General features: G+C 35.8%; 1 protein-coding gene across 1 annotated transcript in view; it reads right to left on the reverse strand.

The window, feature by feature from the left end:
* The window catches only part of TLK1 (tousled like kinase 1), a 170319-nt gene that overhangs the window by 114618 nt on the left and 37234 nt on the right, over window positions 1-18467 (reverse strand). Inside the window, exon 2 of the mRNA XM_008068950.1 lies at window positions 2928-3046. Coding sequence (XP_008067141.1) covers window positions 2928-3046 — 119 coding nt within the window. The remainder of the gene's footprint in view (window positions 1-2927; window positions 3047-18467) is intronic.

The raw sequence follows: 18467 nt of genomic DNA on the forward strand, positions 1-18467 counted from the left end.
GACTGAGTGAGACTCTAACTCAAAAAAAAAAAAAAGAAAGGCAGAGGTGAGAGGATTGCCTGAGCCCACCAGGGGTTTGAGACCAGCCTGGGCAACTTGGCGAGACCTTGTCTCCACAATAAATCAAAAAATTAGCCAGGCGTGGTGGCACATGCCTGTAGTTCCAGCTACTTGGAAGGCTGAATCAGAAGGATCACCTGAGCTCACCAAGTCAAGGCTGTGGTAGCCGTAAGTGTACAACTGCACTCCAGCCTAGGCAATGAAGTGAGACTCTAACTCAAAAAATAAGTAAGTAAATAACTATAAATATTTAGTATTACCTAAAAATCCAGTAAGTTGTAGTATTTTTTTAAAAAAGAAGAAGAAGAGGAAGTAGAGAAAGGGATACAGTAACCATAAGTATCAAATTACATAGAGAAGAGAGAGAAAGCCTCTTTGAAGAGGTGAAATTTGGTGTTTGAGGTCACTGGCAAATGAACCAGAATAGGAACTGCAGTGGGACAATTGTTGGTAGAGTAGGGCAGTTAGCCTAGGGCTATATCAAAAGGTCTTGAAGAGCACAGTGAAGACAATAAATTTTTTTTTTTTTTTTTTTTGAGACAGGGTCACTCAGGCTGGAACACAGTGGCATGATCACAGGTCAATGAAACCTCAAACTCCTGGGCTCAATCAATTCTCTTACCTCAGTCGTCCAAGTAGCTAGGATTATAGTTACATGCCACTACACCCAGCTACTTTTTAAACATTTTTTGTAAAGATGAGATCTTGCTATGTTGCCCAGGTTGGTCTCGAACTCCTAGCCTCAAGTGATCCTCCCAAATCAGCCTCCCAAAGTGTTGGAATTACAGGTGTGAGCTGCTGCACCCAGCCCGAATTTTATTTTATGTCTGTCTGTCTGTCTGTCTATCTATCTATCTATTTTGAGTCAGAGTCTCACCCTGTCGCCCAAACTGGAGTGCAGTAGCACGCTCACAGCTACTGCAGTCTTGACCTGCTGGGCCCAGGCATCCTTCCATCTCAGCCTTCCAAGTAGCTGGAAATATAAGCATGTGCCACTACGCCCAGCTAATTTTTTTATTTATTGTAGAGACAAGGTCTCTCCATATTTTCTCAAACCCCTGGGCTCAGGCAATCCTCTCATCTCTATCTCCCAAAGGGCTGGGATTACAGGCATGAGCCACAGCACCTGGTTGATTTTTATATTAAATGCAATGGGAAGTCTTTGGAAAGTATTGAGTCGGAAAAAAGATTAACCTTAAATTTATATTTAATTGTATGTTATTTTTCTTTGCAATTATCTGAAACATTTCCTTTCCAGTTATTTTCAATCTTTGTTATTTTTTAAGAGATGTTACCTGTTAACAGCATACAGATGGATTCTCACTTATTGTTATAACATATACCTGGATCTATTCATTCTATCTTATACAATAGTAGATAAAAATAAATTTTTCTTCTGTCCCCTTTCCATATTTTTTGTTGGATTACGTATCTTTTTATGCCTCCTTCCACACTCAATTGCAATAATTTAAAAGTTCTACATACAACAGACAACCTAAGTTCATATATAGAAAACCCTAAAAGCTTCACCAAAAAGCTGTTAGAATTGATAACCAAATTCAAAATACAATCAACATAAAAAAATTACCACTAACAACAATCTAGCAGAAAAAGAAATCAAGAAAGCAATCCCAGTTATAATAACTATTAAAAAAAAACTAGAAATAAGTTTAACCAAGGAAGTGAAAGATTTGCACAAGGAAACTATAACACTTCTGAAAGAAATTTAAGAGGTTACATATAAGAAATGATAAGACACCCTATGTTCATCAATTGGAAGAATTAATATTATAAAAATGACATACTATCAAAAGTGATCTACAGATTCAATTCAATCTCTATCAAAATACCAATGACATTCTTCACAGAAATAGAAAAAAACAATCCTAAAATTTGAATGAAACCACCAAAAACCCAAACAGTCAAAGCAATACAAAGCAAAAAGAATAAAGTTGAAGGTATCATACTATTATTAGACTTCTTACTCCCCACCACCCCTTCTCCTTTGATTTCTGCCTTCATAGGTAAGTAAATCCAAAATAACAAGTAAGCAGAACAATTAGATATTTTGTACTTATTAGACTGTCAGCCATGAGGAACGTGGATGGTACCAATTGTTTCTGAGATGTGAGGATACAGACATACTCACCCACTCTGCTAGAAATGCAGGTTGATATAACTGCTCTGAATAGCAATCTTGCACTATTTACCCAATTTAAGTTTATACATACCCTACGACCTAGTAATTCTCCCAGAAATACATCCCAAATAAATACTCAGAAAGATCCATGAGAACAAGTACAAGACAACTCACTGCAGTTTGAGACAGTGGAAAACTAAAGGCAATCTGTGTCTGTCATGGAAAGGCCTAATAGATACATGCTATTCATTTTTATGCAGCAGTTAGAAGCAGTGGATCAGATGTACAATTAGGAACATGACTGATAAGGACAGGAAGGGTAAGAGGTTAGTTTTAGTTTTACGCTTCCATCGAGTAGATGAAACACACATACATTTTTCAAACAAATCACTGAAGTAACACCTATTATATAATGGGTGAAACGCAGTACAAATCTACCAAACTCCTTTTATCCCTGGAACATATTTTGCTATATTATATTATAATGCCTCTGAAATATGGTATGCTATATTAGAAATCATGTTTATAAACACTAATTTTATTTATTATATACATTATAAAAGTTATAATAAGTAATGCTTTATTGTTGAGCATATATGTAGGAACCTTTACAAAATATACTTTAGACCACTTAATACAAAGAAAAACTGTAGGAACCTTTACAAAATATATTTTAGACCACTTAATACAAAAAAAACTGTCAAATAAATATTAAAATTTTGCTTACTTTTGCTCCAACACTGCAACTGCCGGTACTCCCAGTACTCCCACTTGCAACTCCGGTAAATCGAGCTTCCAATAACTCTTGCCTTCTTGGATCCAAACTATGAAGCTCATCCATTGCACCTATTAAGACAAAAAAAGTACATATGTGTATGTGTGTATATTACATACAAAGACAATATATATGTGGTTAAGATGTCAATATATATTTATGAATGAATGCTACAAACATGAAATTAAGACACTTTATTTTTGCAATGGAGTTCAACACTTTTGACAGCAACCAACAGAAAGAAAAATATTTTCCACCCAATTCAGTACACAGATACGTATACACTCGATATTTAAAAGTTTCACAAAATACTTAATCATACTGCATTGAAATAACGAGTCCTGAACAGTGCCTATTTTCTAGTCTATCCTAACCCATTAAAAAGGAGGGGAAGCTCCATTAGAAGCAATTGAATTGATTTAATAAGCCAAATACGGGTCCATAGTTTAAAAAATACTGCTTTTATAGTGTAATTTCCCTAAGCTTACACAGAATTTTCAAGCTAAGTGATTTAAAACTTAATTATTTTGTTTATATATACCTTAACTGAGCTGTATTTTAAACTGGGAAAGATTGTTTTATTATGGTCACATCCCCGAAGATTTTCTGTACAACTGACCGTTTTAGTTTTAAGTTTCCATCGAGATGAAATACATATACATTTTTCAAACAAATCACTGAGGTAACACCTATTATTATTAGCCAATCACCTTTAAAATTAAGGGAGAAATATTTAGCACCCTAATGTAATTGTTACTATGCAAAGTGAAGCACCACAAATTCTGGCTAAAATTCAATTAAATTCTTAAGAACTAGTGGGGTGCAATGGCTCACACCTATAAGCCTAGCATTTTGAAAGGCCAAGTAAAAGGATTGCCTGAGACCAGAAGTTCAAGACGACCCTGGGATATGTAGTAAGACCCCTGTCTCTACAAAAATAGAAAATTAAAAATTGGTGCAGCGTGGTAATGTGTACCTGGAGTCCTAGCTACTGAGGTAAAACGACCGCCTGAGCCCAGGAGGTCAAGGGTGCAGTGAGATATGATCACCCCACTGCACACTAACCTGGGCAACAGAGTAAAAGCCTGGTCACAAAAAATGAAAAATTTTTAAAAATTATTTTATCTATGAGTATGTCTGCTAATTTTCTACTGGCAAAATCCTAGAAGTCATAAATGAATGACTCTCAAAGGAAGCAGGGAGAATATTACCAGAATCCAGAATGATTTGGGGAACATCTTCAAACTATATTAGCCCCCTTCCACACATCCTCCTGTCCCAAAGGTAACAACTATTCCTATATATTTTATCTTTTAAAGTTTTCTTTCTTATTTTTCATCTTCATCTGGATAAAGGACTGGATGGATAGTGACCACCCTTCCACATTTATTTGTATTCCTGTACCAGAGTATACCTTCCCTTATTCACTCCTCCTCCTTCCATCTCAAAAAAAGAAGTAATTCCCTCTAAAAAGCTTTTGATTCCATTCATCTTGATATCCAAGCGATTATGCATTCACAAATATCCCATCTCTTGCCATCTTCTCATTCTTTGCCTCCTTCTATCCTTGCTTATGTCTTTTTAAAAATCTACCTTAGCTTGAATGCTTAAATTTAATTACATTATCATTTAATTCTTTCCTTAAACTGATGATTTATAAATACATCATCCTTATTATCACCAATGCTTCCATTTCATTTTTTTTTTCCTAATCCTGCTATTACATCAGAAACTATGTACTACGCCTTTATTGGATGAAAAAACAAAAACATATAGTTCTAGTTTTCACAATTCAACCACATCTTTTCTGTGGTTGTTCTCTCCTATCTGCAAGTATCTACCAAGGATCAATCCATGAACCCTGTTCTTTTTTTCAGACTCCCTGTGGCTTCAAATTTATGATTCTCAAATCAGACACCTATTACATGCCACGTCTACCAAATCTTAAGCTTGGCACTGAAGCTTACAGTCTACTGAGGTTTTGCTTTACTAAAAAATCATTAATTCTTCCCTGACACAGGACTATTTTGAAAAAGTTGAATCACATTTTTAAAAAACGTATATGGTATTGGCATAAAGACAGACATATATAGATAGATCAACAGAATTGAAAAGAGTGCAGATAATAAACCCACACATGAAATGATTTTTGGCAAGAACACCAGGTCGATTCAGTGAGGAAAAGATCAGTCTTTCCTACAAATGATGTGGGAAAACTGGATATCCAAAGGTAAAAACTTAAATTGAACATTATTTTAACCATAAACAAACAATATTAAGACAAAATGGGTCAAATACCTGCATGTAAGACCTAAAATCTTCTCTTAGAAAACATAGGGAGAAAGCTTCACGACACTGAACTTTGCAATGGTTTCCTGGATATAATATCAAAAGCCAGACAACAAAAGAAAAAACAGATAAACTGGACTTCATAAAAATTAAAAACTTTTGTGCATCAAAGGACAGAATCAACAGAGTAAATTGGCAACCCATAGAATGGAGAAAATATCTGAAAGTCACATATCTGATAAGAGATTGATATTCAGAATTTATAATGAACTTCTAAAACTTAACAGCTAAAAAAAAAAAACCCAATCCAATTAAAAAACGAGCAAAAAAGTTGACTAGAAATTTCTCTAAAGAAGATATACAAATGGCCAGTAAGCACATGAAAAGATGTTCAACATCATCAATTGTTAGGGAAATGGAAATCATACCATGAGATACCACTTCACACCAGTTAGAATGGCTGCTATCAAGAAAACAAAAAATAAGTGTTGGTGGAGAAACTGGAACCTTTGTGCATTGCTGGTGGGAATATAAAATGGTATAGCCACTGTGAAAAACAGTATGGTGGTTCCCAAAAAATGAAACAGGATTAACATATGACCCAGCAATTCCACTTCTGAGTACATAACCAATAGAGGTAAAAAGCAGAGACTTGAACAGATATTTGTACATCCATGCGCATAGCAGCATTATTCACATTAGCCAAAAGATAGAAGTAACTGAGGTGTCCATGAACAGATGAATGGATAAACAAAATCTGGCATAAACATACAACAGAGTATTATTCAGCTGGAAAAATGAAGACATTTGGAGGGGCATGCTACCACATGGAGAACTCTGAAGACACTGTGCTAAGTAAAACAAGCCTGTCATAAAAAGGTGGTTGCCAGAGGCTGTGGGAGCATAGTGAATGGGGAGTTAGTATTTTATAGGTACAAGGTGTCAGCTGGGGAAGATGGAAAAGTTCTAGAGATGAATAGTGGTGATAATAGCACAACAATGTCAATGTACTGAAAGTCAATGAACTGTATACTCAAAATGGTTAAAATGGTACATTTCATATAACATTTTTTTTTAAGATGTGAGAATAGGCTCGGTGGCTCAGTCTGTAATCCCTACACTTTGGGAGGCCGAGGCGAGGGGATTGCCTGAGCCCGAGGGTTCGAGACCAGCCTAGGAAACTTGGTGACACCTCGTCTCTACAGTAAATCACAAAAACTAGACAGGTGTGGTGGCGTGCGTCTGTAATTCCAATAACTTGGAAGGCTGAGGCGGAAGGACTGCCCTAAGTCCAGCAGGTCGAGGCTGTGGTGGTCATGAGCATACCACTGCACTCTGGCCTGGGCGACAAGAGTGAGACTCCAAAAAAGATGTGGGGTATAATTCAGGGTTAGGTATACAAATGGTCATTGTACAGATAAAGTGTGGGCCTCACTCTGGTCCCCACTTCACCTGATTTGAGATCAGGTAACCTTATTGATGAAGTGTGCCCCCATGCCAACAGCTTCCCATTACTGCCAGTCCCTTTCTTATATAGTATTATAATAATTGTTCAGGGTTCGCTTATGAGTGAGAACATGTGGTACTCAGATCTTTGTTTCTGTGATAGATTATTGAGTACTATAGACTCTAAGTCCATCTGAGTTGCTGCAAAGTTCTTAATTTTGTTCTTCTTAAAGGCTGTGTAATATTCCATCATGTATATGCATCACTTTTTTTTTTAATCCGGTCCACTTTTGATGGGCCGCACTGTTGGTTCCATGTTTTTGCTATTGTGACTAATGCTATAATAAACATGTGTATGCAAGTATACTTTTCATAGAGTGATTTGAGTTCCCCCGGGTATACTGTCAGAATGGAGGTTGTAGGGTTGTATGGAAGGTCGATTTTTAGATCTTTTAGGAATTACCACACTGTTTTCCACAGAGGTTGTATTAGTTTACAATCCCACCAACAGTGTAGAAGTGTTCCCTTTTTGTCGCATCCTCTCCAGCATCTGTTGTTTTTCGAGTTATTGATAATGGCCATCCTGACTGGAGTTAATTAGGTGGTATCTCAGTGTGGTTTTAATTTGCATTTCTTTGATGATTAGTGCAGCTGAGCATTTTTTCCATGTTATCTGTTGGCTGCTTAAATGTCTTCTTTTGAGAAGTGTCTATTGATATCTCTTGTCCACTTTTTAATATGGTGGCTTTTTTTTTTTTCCCCCCCGGCACATCTGAGTTCCTTGTAGATCCTAGATATTAGACCTTTGTCAGCTACACAGTTGGCAAAAAATTTTTCCCATACTGTGGGCTGTCTCCCCGCCCGCTCTCTTGATTGTTTCTTTTGCTTTGCGGAAGCTTTTCAGACTGATGAGGTCCCCCTTGTCTATCTTACCTTACAGCACAGACATTTGGGGTTCTGATCAGGAATTGGTTGCCAGTTCTAATTTCTATATGGGTGTCTCCTGCATTTTCTAAGGTTCCTATAGTTTGAGGTTTTACATTTAGGTCTTTGATTCATTTAAAGTTATTTCTGTATATGGTGATACCACAATTTTTAAAAAATAATTTTAGATTTTAAATCAGGTCCTACTTTAACCTGGATCAGCTAATAATAATGTAGTATTTTGTTTGCCACAGTTTTTCTCAGATGTCCTCTAGGACCTCAATTCTCCTCCATAAGGTCTTAGGGAAAAACTATGCACCCAAGAACAAATGATGACGATGACAATGATGAGTTTCTAGCCAAAACTCTTACTTGGATACCACTTAATCATTAACATCTCCTAATAAGTTTTTAAGACTTTTAAAACAGAAAACATATACAAGAGTTCCTGGTATAATTCCTGGTACATAACAGATGCTTAACAAATACTAACCTTGAGTAGAGCCTTGCTATTTAAACTGTAGTCCATGGACCAGCAACAACCATATCACCTAAGACGCTTGTAAGAAATGCAAAATCACGGGACCCTCACGGACCTACCAAATCAGAACATGACTGCAAACAAGACCCCCAGGTAATTACTATATGTATTCACCTCTGAGAAGTACCAGTTTATAACAGGGGTCTGTAACTGTTTCTGTCAAGAGCCCAGTCACAAGTATTTCAGTCTTTGCCAACCAATAGGCAAAATAATATAAGTCCTTATATAACAAGAGAAAAAAATTCTAAAAATTTTTAAAATATATATTCAAGATATAATAATAATGGGTCACAATATTGTATATTACAAATCTTATAATAAAAAAACTGAATTCTTATTGTGGGGATAACACCTAACTAGAGTTTCCCATAATCAAAATCTATTACAAACACTCATGTGTTAATGCTGATCTGTAATGAAATTTTATGTATTTATCTTTAAAGATGTCTTATTTATTTATTTATTTAAATAGAAAGTAGGATTTATTAAGAAGACAGAAAAGCTCCCACAGTAGGTGGGGACCTGAAAGAAGTTGCCCTGAAGATGTCTTTTAACAGCAATAGATACAGTCAAATATTGATATCAACCCACAAACATGATTTCAATTAAGCGTCTTCATTACTTGGAAGGCAATGAAAGAATTCTATTAGATTCTTTTGATATTTGGACTTTGAATATCATTACAATATGTCCTTACACTGCAGATTAATCGCTTCCAGTTGAAATTTAGGAAGAAGTTCCTCAATTGCACAATTAAATAAATTTTGAAATATAAGAAACCATCTTTGCATTTGCATCAACATCTGAAAAATACTGGTGAAACTATAATTTGAGAATGGAAAATATGTCCACACAAACTCTTGTGGGAAAGAAATTCTACCTTCCTTGTCAGCATGAGAAGTATATAAAGTAGCTTGATACTACTTGGGATTCAGCTGCCACTGAAATGACTTTACTGCAGTCTAAGTCTGGTATGCAAGTATTATTTTGCCTTGTAATTTTAGGTTAAATTCATTTTAAAACATTGTCAAGTCTGCAGAAAAAGCTAATTTCCAAAGCTAATCAGTATTTAATAGCAGCTAAGATTAGTACTCTTTGCACACACAAAAAAATTCAATCTCAGTCTTTAGCTTAAACAATTGGGGGGAATGGGACAAAAAAATTTTACCACTGATAGGCCAGTCAGGATATGTAGCCTTTGTTTGTAACAAAAAAATCATGCAGCTGATATTAGTTAAGTCCATAAAAGTGAATGACTTCACAGTTGACAGTACTGATTCAATAACACACATGATAGATTCAAATATTTTCTGCAAGGTATCTGCTGACAAATAACACAATGAATAATCATAGGCTTTTAACTCCTTAGATTTTAACAAGCTTTGTAAGTTAGTCCAACTAAGCTTTGTTCTGCTCCATACATATTTTATAACCATAAGTTATGTAGCACATCCTAGCAGATTCCACTTCAGATTGTACTGTTTTCTCAACTTTGAAAATATTTTTGCCTGTAGTTGTTCTACACAAACTATTCACAGAGGCCAGTTTTTCTGTCATGTCAAACTTGGCATTGACTCTTTGAATACACAACAACTGAGCACTATCAATAACATCTGTTGGCTCATCAAGAGCCAGAGAAAACCACTCTAAATCATTTGTCTTGTGTTTTAATTGACTATTGATGTTGTTTCAAATGCTCTCAACTCATAAATCAACTGTCCTTACCAAAAAGCTAATAGTATAAAACAAATTTATTTTCTCTGGACATAATTTTTTTGACTGTTGCAATCAGATACAATTTAATTAACTCAACATCAGTAAATGGCTTTTCTTGCTGGGCAAATAAATGAGTTACTTGGAAACTTATTTTAGTACCAGCCTCATTTTCATTTTTAATTTTATTTAGAAATTATGCTGTGACAAGATATTTTAAGTTTTCTAATTTTTCTGACTATTGCTTTCCTGAGAGCTGGACATACTGTGGCATATGATTAGTAATTTCAATATATATTGTATTCTTCTATAACAACTATACTGCCACTGCATAATAAGAACAATGTTCTGCTACCTAAATCAGTAACAAAATAACCCATACGCCAGTGTTCCTTAAAAGCATGCCCACTCTGGCCGGGCATGATGGCTCATGCCCATAATCCCAGCACTTTGACAGGCTGAGGTGAGAGGACTGCCTGAGCCCACAGGTTCAAGACCAGCCTGGACAACTTGGCAAGACCTCATCTATACAATAAATCAAAATATCAGATGGACGTGGTAGTACATGTCTGTGGTTCCAGCTATTTGGAAGGCTGAGGTGGAAGAACCGATTGAGCCCAGCAGGTAGAGGCTGTGATGGCCATGAGCGTGCCACTACACTCCAGCCTGGGCAACAGTGACTCTGACACACACACACAAAAAAGCATGCCCACTCAAAGCCCATTTTTTTCTTCTTTTCTTGTTTTGACATGATGGATATGCAGTAATAGTAAATATTGCAGACTGACAAAAGACATGGCACTTAAAACAGTGTCAAGTCATAACTGCATGACTGAAATTTGTAGTGTACCAAATAGCAGTTCAAAGTGATGAGAATGCTATGTACGGTTTCTGTCACAACTACTCAGCTCTGCCATTATAATGTAAAAGCAGCTGTGCTCCAATAAGACTTTACTTATGGGTGCTGAAATTCAAATTCCACATGTCACAAGGTATTCCTCTTCTGATATTTTTAACCATGTAAACTTGTAACGACAGGTAGTTTGCTGGTTCCTGTTCTAGAAAACACATTTCAAAGATTTCAATCTTTTATGTATTCAAACTGTCATTTTTGACACTTCTAAAAATTTGGTCCTCAAAAAGTGAAACTTTCTATTAAAAAACAAGTTCATCATAATTCATCAAATTCCTTATTACACAATAAATGTTTACATTTGTACAAAAGAAATTATAAAAGTCACCATAAAGACTATAAAATTCTTAAAAAATACTCCATTTCAAAACACAGCCACATTATGCTACTATTCTTACTAAACTGTTCCAAATTTGCAAAAATAAATCCAAAACTTCACATAAAATATATAACAAGGAATCTCACTACTCAAATGAAAGATCAATCACATTCCATATGATGAAAAGAAACTTTAGGGAAGCATAAATGAAGAACACATTTTGACCCGTTAGAGAAGTTTGCCATGCTCCATTCTAATAAACACATTTTCTCGCTCTCCTCCACACCCCCCTCTCTCTCTCACACATACACACATACACACAAATTCACAAACTCTCTCAATAAATGTTAGCTATTATAAAAGTATAGGCTCTGGTTGGGCTTGGTAACTCAGCCTGTAATCCCAGCACTTTAGGAAGCTGAGCTGAGTGGATTGCCTGAGCCCACAGGTTGGAGACCAGCGAGGGCAACTTGGCAAGACCTCGTCTCTACAATAAATCAAAAAATAAGCCGGGCATGGTAGTGCACGCCTGTAGTTCCTGCTACTTGGAAGGCTGAGAAGGACGGATTGCCTGAGCCCAGCAGGTTGAGGCTGCAGTGGCCGTGAGCGTGCCACTGCACACCAGGCTAGACGAGAGAGACACCAACTTCCAAAAAAAAGTTTAGGCTCCAAAGGTAGCAAGAATGACATATTTGGACATATTATTAGCTCTGGTGAGCCAACATTATTTATTTATACCAAGGAACCAGTTTTTATTATATAATTTTTTAATTGCTTTAGGTTTTTGTCTTCCTTGACAGACAGTTATAACAAAATTAAAATATCTAGGAAGCACGTCTTTAAAAGATTAATACCAGTTACCAAAAAGTCAAAAAAAATGACCTTTCTAATTTCAGATTTAACTGCTGCTGAACTATCACCTCACAGTTTTAAACTTAAAACTTCTGAAGTCTGAAAATATTTTAATTCATTCCAGATTTTAATTGTTACTTTTCATATTCAACTGATTAGCTGATTTATACAGAACAGTTAAAATTATTTTCCATTAGTAATTTTCATATTATACCTGATAAGGCAGAGAACCCTTTTATTAAAACAGAAACACCATGATAAAGTTAAAAAATTATTTCCACAAGATAAAATACTCCATTTAAATAATTCTCTTGCATTAGTTTTCTCTCTCGCTTTTTTTTTTTTGAGCTGAAGTCTCACTCTGTCACTCACGCTAGAGTGCAGTGGCACACTCACGTCCACCGCAGCCTTGACCTGTTGGGCTCAGGAGATCCTTCTGCCTCAGCCTTCCAAGTAGCTGGAACTACACACAAGCACCACCACACCTGGCTAATTTTATTTATTTATTTATTGTAGAAACGAGGTCCCGCCAAGTTCTCCAGGCTGGTCTTGAATTCCTGGGCTCAAGCGTGCTGGGATTACAGGCATGAGCCACTGCATCCAGCCTCATTAGTTTCTTAATGCACCTTGAAAGCTTCGGAAACAAAAAAGATTCAGGAGTATACACTGTATAACACTCTAGAATTACTTCTGATTCATCTTGAAATATCCATTCTAACATGGTTTATAAATATCTCACATGAATTTAATAAAAAATCTCCTGCATTTTTTCTTTAGTTTTGGATATTAACATTTTTCTAAAGGAAAATGTCACAATTTCTCATGAATTCAACCTCTTTCAACTGATTTGAAATACCTCACTGGTCATCACATTCCATATAAACATGGGTCTATTTTGTACTTTATTCTGTTTTATTAAACTATCTATTTCTTTTCCTTTTTTCTGAGTTGGATTCTCACTCTGTCACCTGTCGCCCAGGTTGTAGTGCAGTGGCACTCTCAAGGCTGCCTCAGCCTCGACCTGCTGGGCTCAGGCAATCTTCCTGCCTCATCCTTCCAAGTAGCTGGAGCTTCAGGCGTGCACCACTATGCCTGACTAATTTTCTAATTTATTGTAGAGATGAGGTCTCGCCAAGTTGCCCTCAAACCCCTAGGTTCAAGCAATCCTCTTGCCTAGGCCTCCCAAAGTGCTGTGATTATAGGCACGAGCCATGTGCCTGGCCTAAACTATGTCTGAGTCATATATATCTATCCATCTACCTACACATACACACATATATATAATGTACATATACACATAAACACACACACACACACACACACACACACAGCTTCCAAATATTTCACTCAAATGAAAAGAGTAAGCACAGGAAAGACAGGTTTCTGAATCTAGTCTATATGCTCAATTATATAAGCCTGTGGTAAAGAGAATATAGGTCTGATCTAGAATTTTTTTCCTTAAAAATTTCTAATATTTTTATTATGCAATACTAAATTATATATATGTGTAAAGTCGCTTCAGTTTAAAACTAAAATATGCTTAGCATCAGCTATCTCTTGCTTCAAAGAATATAAGGAAATAAATAACCATAACAAATGTAGTTGCATAAATAAATTTTGTTCTCCAAACACTGGTATCCTCTTTAAAAGAAATAAACTGGCTAAGTTAAGAGTTGCAAAATAATTTTTGCTTATTTGGTAGAACTTCAGGCCATGACAGTCTTATGGTTGGGGAAAAAAAACTAAAACATTTCTATCCTTCTCCCCCTCAGCATGCTGCTGCCTTGTTACTCTCAAGTTCTTCCAAATACCCCAGAAAAGTAAATACATAAATCAGTTATTAATGTTTCTAGTCATCAGAGTACTTCCTGAAAGTTGTGATAGGTCAGGTAAGACTTGAGTCTGTCTATTGGGCTCTTAAGGCAGAGAAAATAATCATTAAGGAACACAGAAAAGCTGATCTAGAATTACTCCAAGTCATGTTGATACTTCACCTTATCTTTTTGACACATTTTGTCTTTTTACATACTTTTGTTGTAATTCTTACAGCAAAGGATTGAAATACCCTGAGACCAAATTATCATTATTTTATTATTTCTTTTTTTAGAGATAGGGCCTCGCTCCATTACCTAGACTGGATGGAGTGTAATGATGTGAAACTAGCTCACTACAGCCTCAAAACTCCTGAGCTCAAGTGATCCTCTTGTCTCAGTCTCCAGAGGAGCTGGGACTAAAGGTGTGTGACACCACGTCCAGCTAATTTTTTATTTTTTGTAGAGGCAGGACTCACTACATGGTTCATGGTCTCGAACACCTGGCCTCAAGCCATCCTCCCACCTGGGCCTTCCAAAGCACTGGGATTACAGGCATAAGACACCATGCCAAACCCCAAATTATTCATATAAGGAAGGAGTAACAGCTTGTATTAGAGGTAAAGCATAGAGTTTCTGCTTCTCTATATAGTCATGACCTTAGAAAATGAGTACTCTAATTTCAATATTATTCTTATTAATAAGAAATACCTGATAACTATTTTTTCTTTCATCAAAAAACAAACACATACACAGCCAGATAAGTTGTGTAAGTTTGGCCAAGTTCTTTAACTGCTCCATGTTTAAACCTCTTTATATATAAAATGGAGATAATAAAAGTACATGCCTTACAACATTGTTAAAGTAAAATAAATTTAATGAAGAGTTTTGAACTAAATCAATTAGAAAGCACTCTATAAACGTGAATACATGTATGCTAACATACAAGTACTCAACAAATATTAGCATATGTAACGCACATAAGCCCCCTTCCACTTTCTCCTTGGGATTTTAAGTTCTTGGTAAGTAGAAAGGTATACTTCCATGCCTAATTTCTTGATACTAATGCAGTAGTAACATAACTAACTAAGTTCCTCTTCCTCTAGCCTCAAACTTACAATAATTTGCTATTTTTAAAATCAGTCTCTCGAGCCGGGCTCGGTGGCTCAGCCTGTAACCCCACGACTTTGGGAGGCTGAGGTGAGTGGATTGCCTGAGCCTGTGGGTTCGAGACCCACCTGGGCAGCGAGACCTCATCTCTATAATAAATTAAAAAAAAAAAAAATCAGCCGGGCATAGCAGCGCATGCCTGTAATTTCGGCTACTTGGAAGGCTGAGGTGGAAGGATCGCTGGAGCCCAGCAGGTCGAGGCTGCGGTGGCCAGGAGCGGCCACTGCACTCCAGTCTGGGCAACAGAGTGAGACTCCAACTCAAAAAAAAATAAAAAAATAAAAATAAAAATAAATAAAAATAAAATCAGTCTCTCTTTCACACTCTACATGTATATGTATATTATTGTACATGTTTATAAATACATATATTCACATATATGTATTTAATACTAGATTATACTTCTATATTAACATATAGTCCCCATTTTAAAACTAAGGAAATTGAGACACAGAGGTTAAAAGTTATGAGTTCAAGTCCCAGCTCTGCCATTTAATGATTTCATTGTAAAATCCTGTTATAACAGAATTCTCACAAGGTTGCTCACAAGTAGGTCACAGGATTATTTCATATGGTAAATTAAATTAGACAATACAGCCGGGCACGGTGGCTCATGCTTTGGGGAGGCTGAAATGAGAGGATTGCCTGAACCCATGGGTTCGAGACCAGCCTGGGCAACTTGGTGAGACCTCAACTCTAGAATAAAAATCAAAAAAATTAGCTGGGCATGGTGGCACGTGCCTGTAGTTCCAGCTACTTGGAAGGCTGAGGTGGAAGGATTGCCTGATTCCAGTAGGTCGAGGTTGCAGTGGCTGTCAGCATGCTACTGCACTCCAACCTGGGTGACAGAGTGAGACTCCAACTCAAAAAATAAATAAATAAATAAATTAGATAATACATGTAAGCTCTTGGCAGGTTCCTAGCCCATACAGCCTCAATAATTTTTACTTACTATTATTAAGTCCAAGAAAAATAAGTAACTTGCCTAAAATTATATGCCAAGTAAATGATGTGAGAAGAGAAAGCAACAACTGTCAAATTAGCAGATAATACAGCATTTCAATTTACTCATTTTCTATTTATCTAGCCTAAATATTCAAATAAGGAAGAAAAAAAATCAAAGTTTTATTCACAAGATTTCCAATAAAACAGATTATTCTGCTTAGGAATCCTACCTGCTCTACAGGTTCACAAAGACATGTTTAACACAAATTATTCTACTAGATGAAAATAAAAATCTGTAACCATCACTCCCAACTCTAAATTGCTGTAAGACTCCAGAGAATGTCAACTTTAGGAACCAGGAATATAAATTAGTACATAAGCCACATTAAAATCATGTTCCTCTAGAAAGACACATTTTCAATGGCCAAATGGCAAAAAAAAACCCTCAAAGTTTTTAAATTTTAATAATTTCTATTACCTGTACCCTTAACGGAAACACCAATCTACAATTTTAAATAAATATGTAATTAAAGGTAAGTAAATCAAATGTATATGAAGGAAGAAAAATTATGATTTTTTAACAGGTCAGACGACATGAATTTGCAGATATTCTTAAGTCAATCATCTTTAGTCTATAAAATAGATTCACCTGGTTCAACCTAATACTCAATAACAAGAATGGCCTGTGGTATAATCAATCCTCTAGTGTCTTCACAAATGATTATAACTGTCAATTTTGGACAGTATTCAGTGATTCAAAGAAACTGTGAGTCACATCATTCTCATATGTATTTTATTTGTGTATTAATCTAGAAGCTACCAAAACAAAGTGGCAGATGCATATGCCTGGTTGGCCCTCAAATTTACATCATTGTCTTCCAGCAAGTCAATATAGTCATTTACAAATAGTAACTTTATGCCAAGATTTTTTTCAACTGTAATAATTTTCTGCCTCAACATTTCTTCCCCAAGACCAATTTATTTGCCTTATGAACATATAAATATGATTTTCCTAAAATATTGACAAGAAAGAACCAATTTTACTTCTTTTCCTTTTTATCCTTGGTCATGAGTCCATGAACCTATGGTAAAGAAAAATGCAAAAATGCAAAAAATTAGAGCCGAAAAAATTCTACCCACTGTGTTACTACCCAATGATAACCAAAGTTCACGTTTTCTTTTCTTCTCATTTTTATATATCTTTTAAAAATTAAGATTACACTTTATAGAGCAAAACCTGCAATTCAAAGCTGTTTTTACATTTACAATTGCAACAATTTGCATGATGTCCTTAAAGTTTGTGACATGATAAATCTGTCATTTGTTGATACATGAAAGAACTTACATAAAACCTCCATCCATCCAATTCTCAGTTTGGGTTTGTTTTTCTTTACTGGCAGTCATTCATATACACCAGTATCTTCCAAATAACATTTTTGAAAAATGTCCCCCTCAAATAAACCCAATTATTAATGTTAATGATGAAAATGATAGTGGTAGTTTTTGGCAATACAAAACAAACTTCAGATAAATTATAAATTAACATACTTGTATAATAAGTTCTTGGATGTTAATGTTAATACTTGAATAATGAAATACAGTTATGTTTTAATAAAAGTTATTTAAATTATTTTTACAAATAGTTGTTTTCTAAAATTAAAAGTCTAAAAGACATAAACTTTTGTGTTAAAACTGATGGCTGTCAGCCGGGCACGGTGGCTCAGCCTGTAATCCCGCGATTTGGGAGGCTGAGGTGAGTGGATTGCCTGAGTCCGCGGGTTCGAGACCCGCCTGGGCAACTTGGCGAGACCTCATCTCTACAATAAATCAAAAAATTAGCCGGGTGTGGTAGTGCACGCCTGTAGTTCCAGCTACTTGGAAGGCTGAGGTGGAAGGATTGCCGGAGCCCAGCAGGTCAAGGCTGCGGTGGCCGAGAGCGGCCACTGCACTCCAGTCTGGGTGACAGAGTGAGACTCCAGCTCAAAAAAAAAAAACCCTGATGGCTGTCAAAACTGTGAGATGGGTACAACAGAGTTCACTGCCATATATACTCTACTTCAATAAACTTGAAATTTTCCAAAACAAAAAGTTAATAACATTTTATATTTTCCTAAATTTTTGCAAAAGGCAAAAGATTTATGGATATTAAGAGAAACCAGAGTATTCATTTTCCTAAATTTTTGTGAGGAAATTTGTGTGTTAAGAAAATTCACAAATTTCAGAACTAGGAAAGTTGGCAGTTATCACTACTGTCAACATTCTACGCTAATTGCTACTTTAAACCCTGTGTTTTTTTCCAATTACACAAAAGCACTTTTCCATATTATAACATGTTTTCATGAACATTACTTTCATGGCTATCTAACATCCCATTAAATGGATGTGCAGTAATGTATTTAATTATTCCCCTACCATTGGTGATTTAAGAGGTTTCTAATTTCTTGCTTATTAAAAACAGTGCTGCAACAAACATCTTGTACCTACAATATTTTACTTGAAGGTAGGACTGTTTCCTTAAAAAAAAAAAAAAAAAAAGAAAAGAAAAGAAAAAAGACTCCCAAAGCATGGT

Source organism: Carlito syrichta, unplaced genomic scaffold (assembly GCF_000164805.1).
Source record: "Carlito syrichta isolate Samal-C Ts95f unplaced genomic scaffold, Tarsius_syrichta-2.0.1 Scaffold109683, whole genome shotgun sequence".
Classification (NCBI taxonomy): domain Eukaryota; kingdom Metazoa; phylum Chordata; class Mammalia; order Primates; family Tarsiidae; genus Carlito; species Carlito syrichta.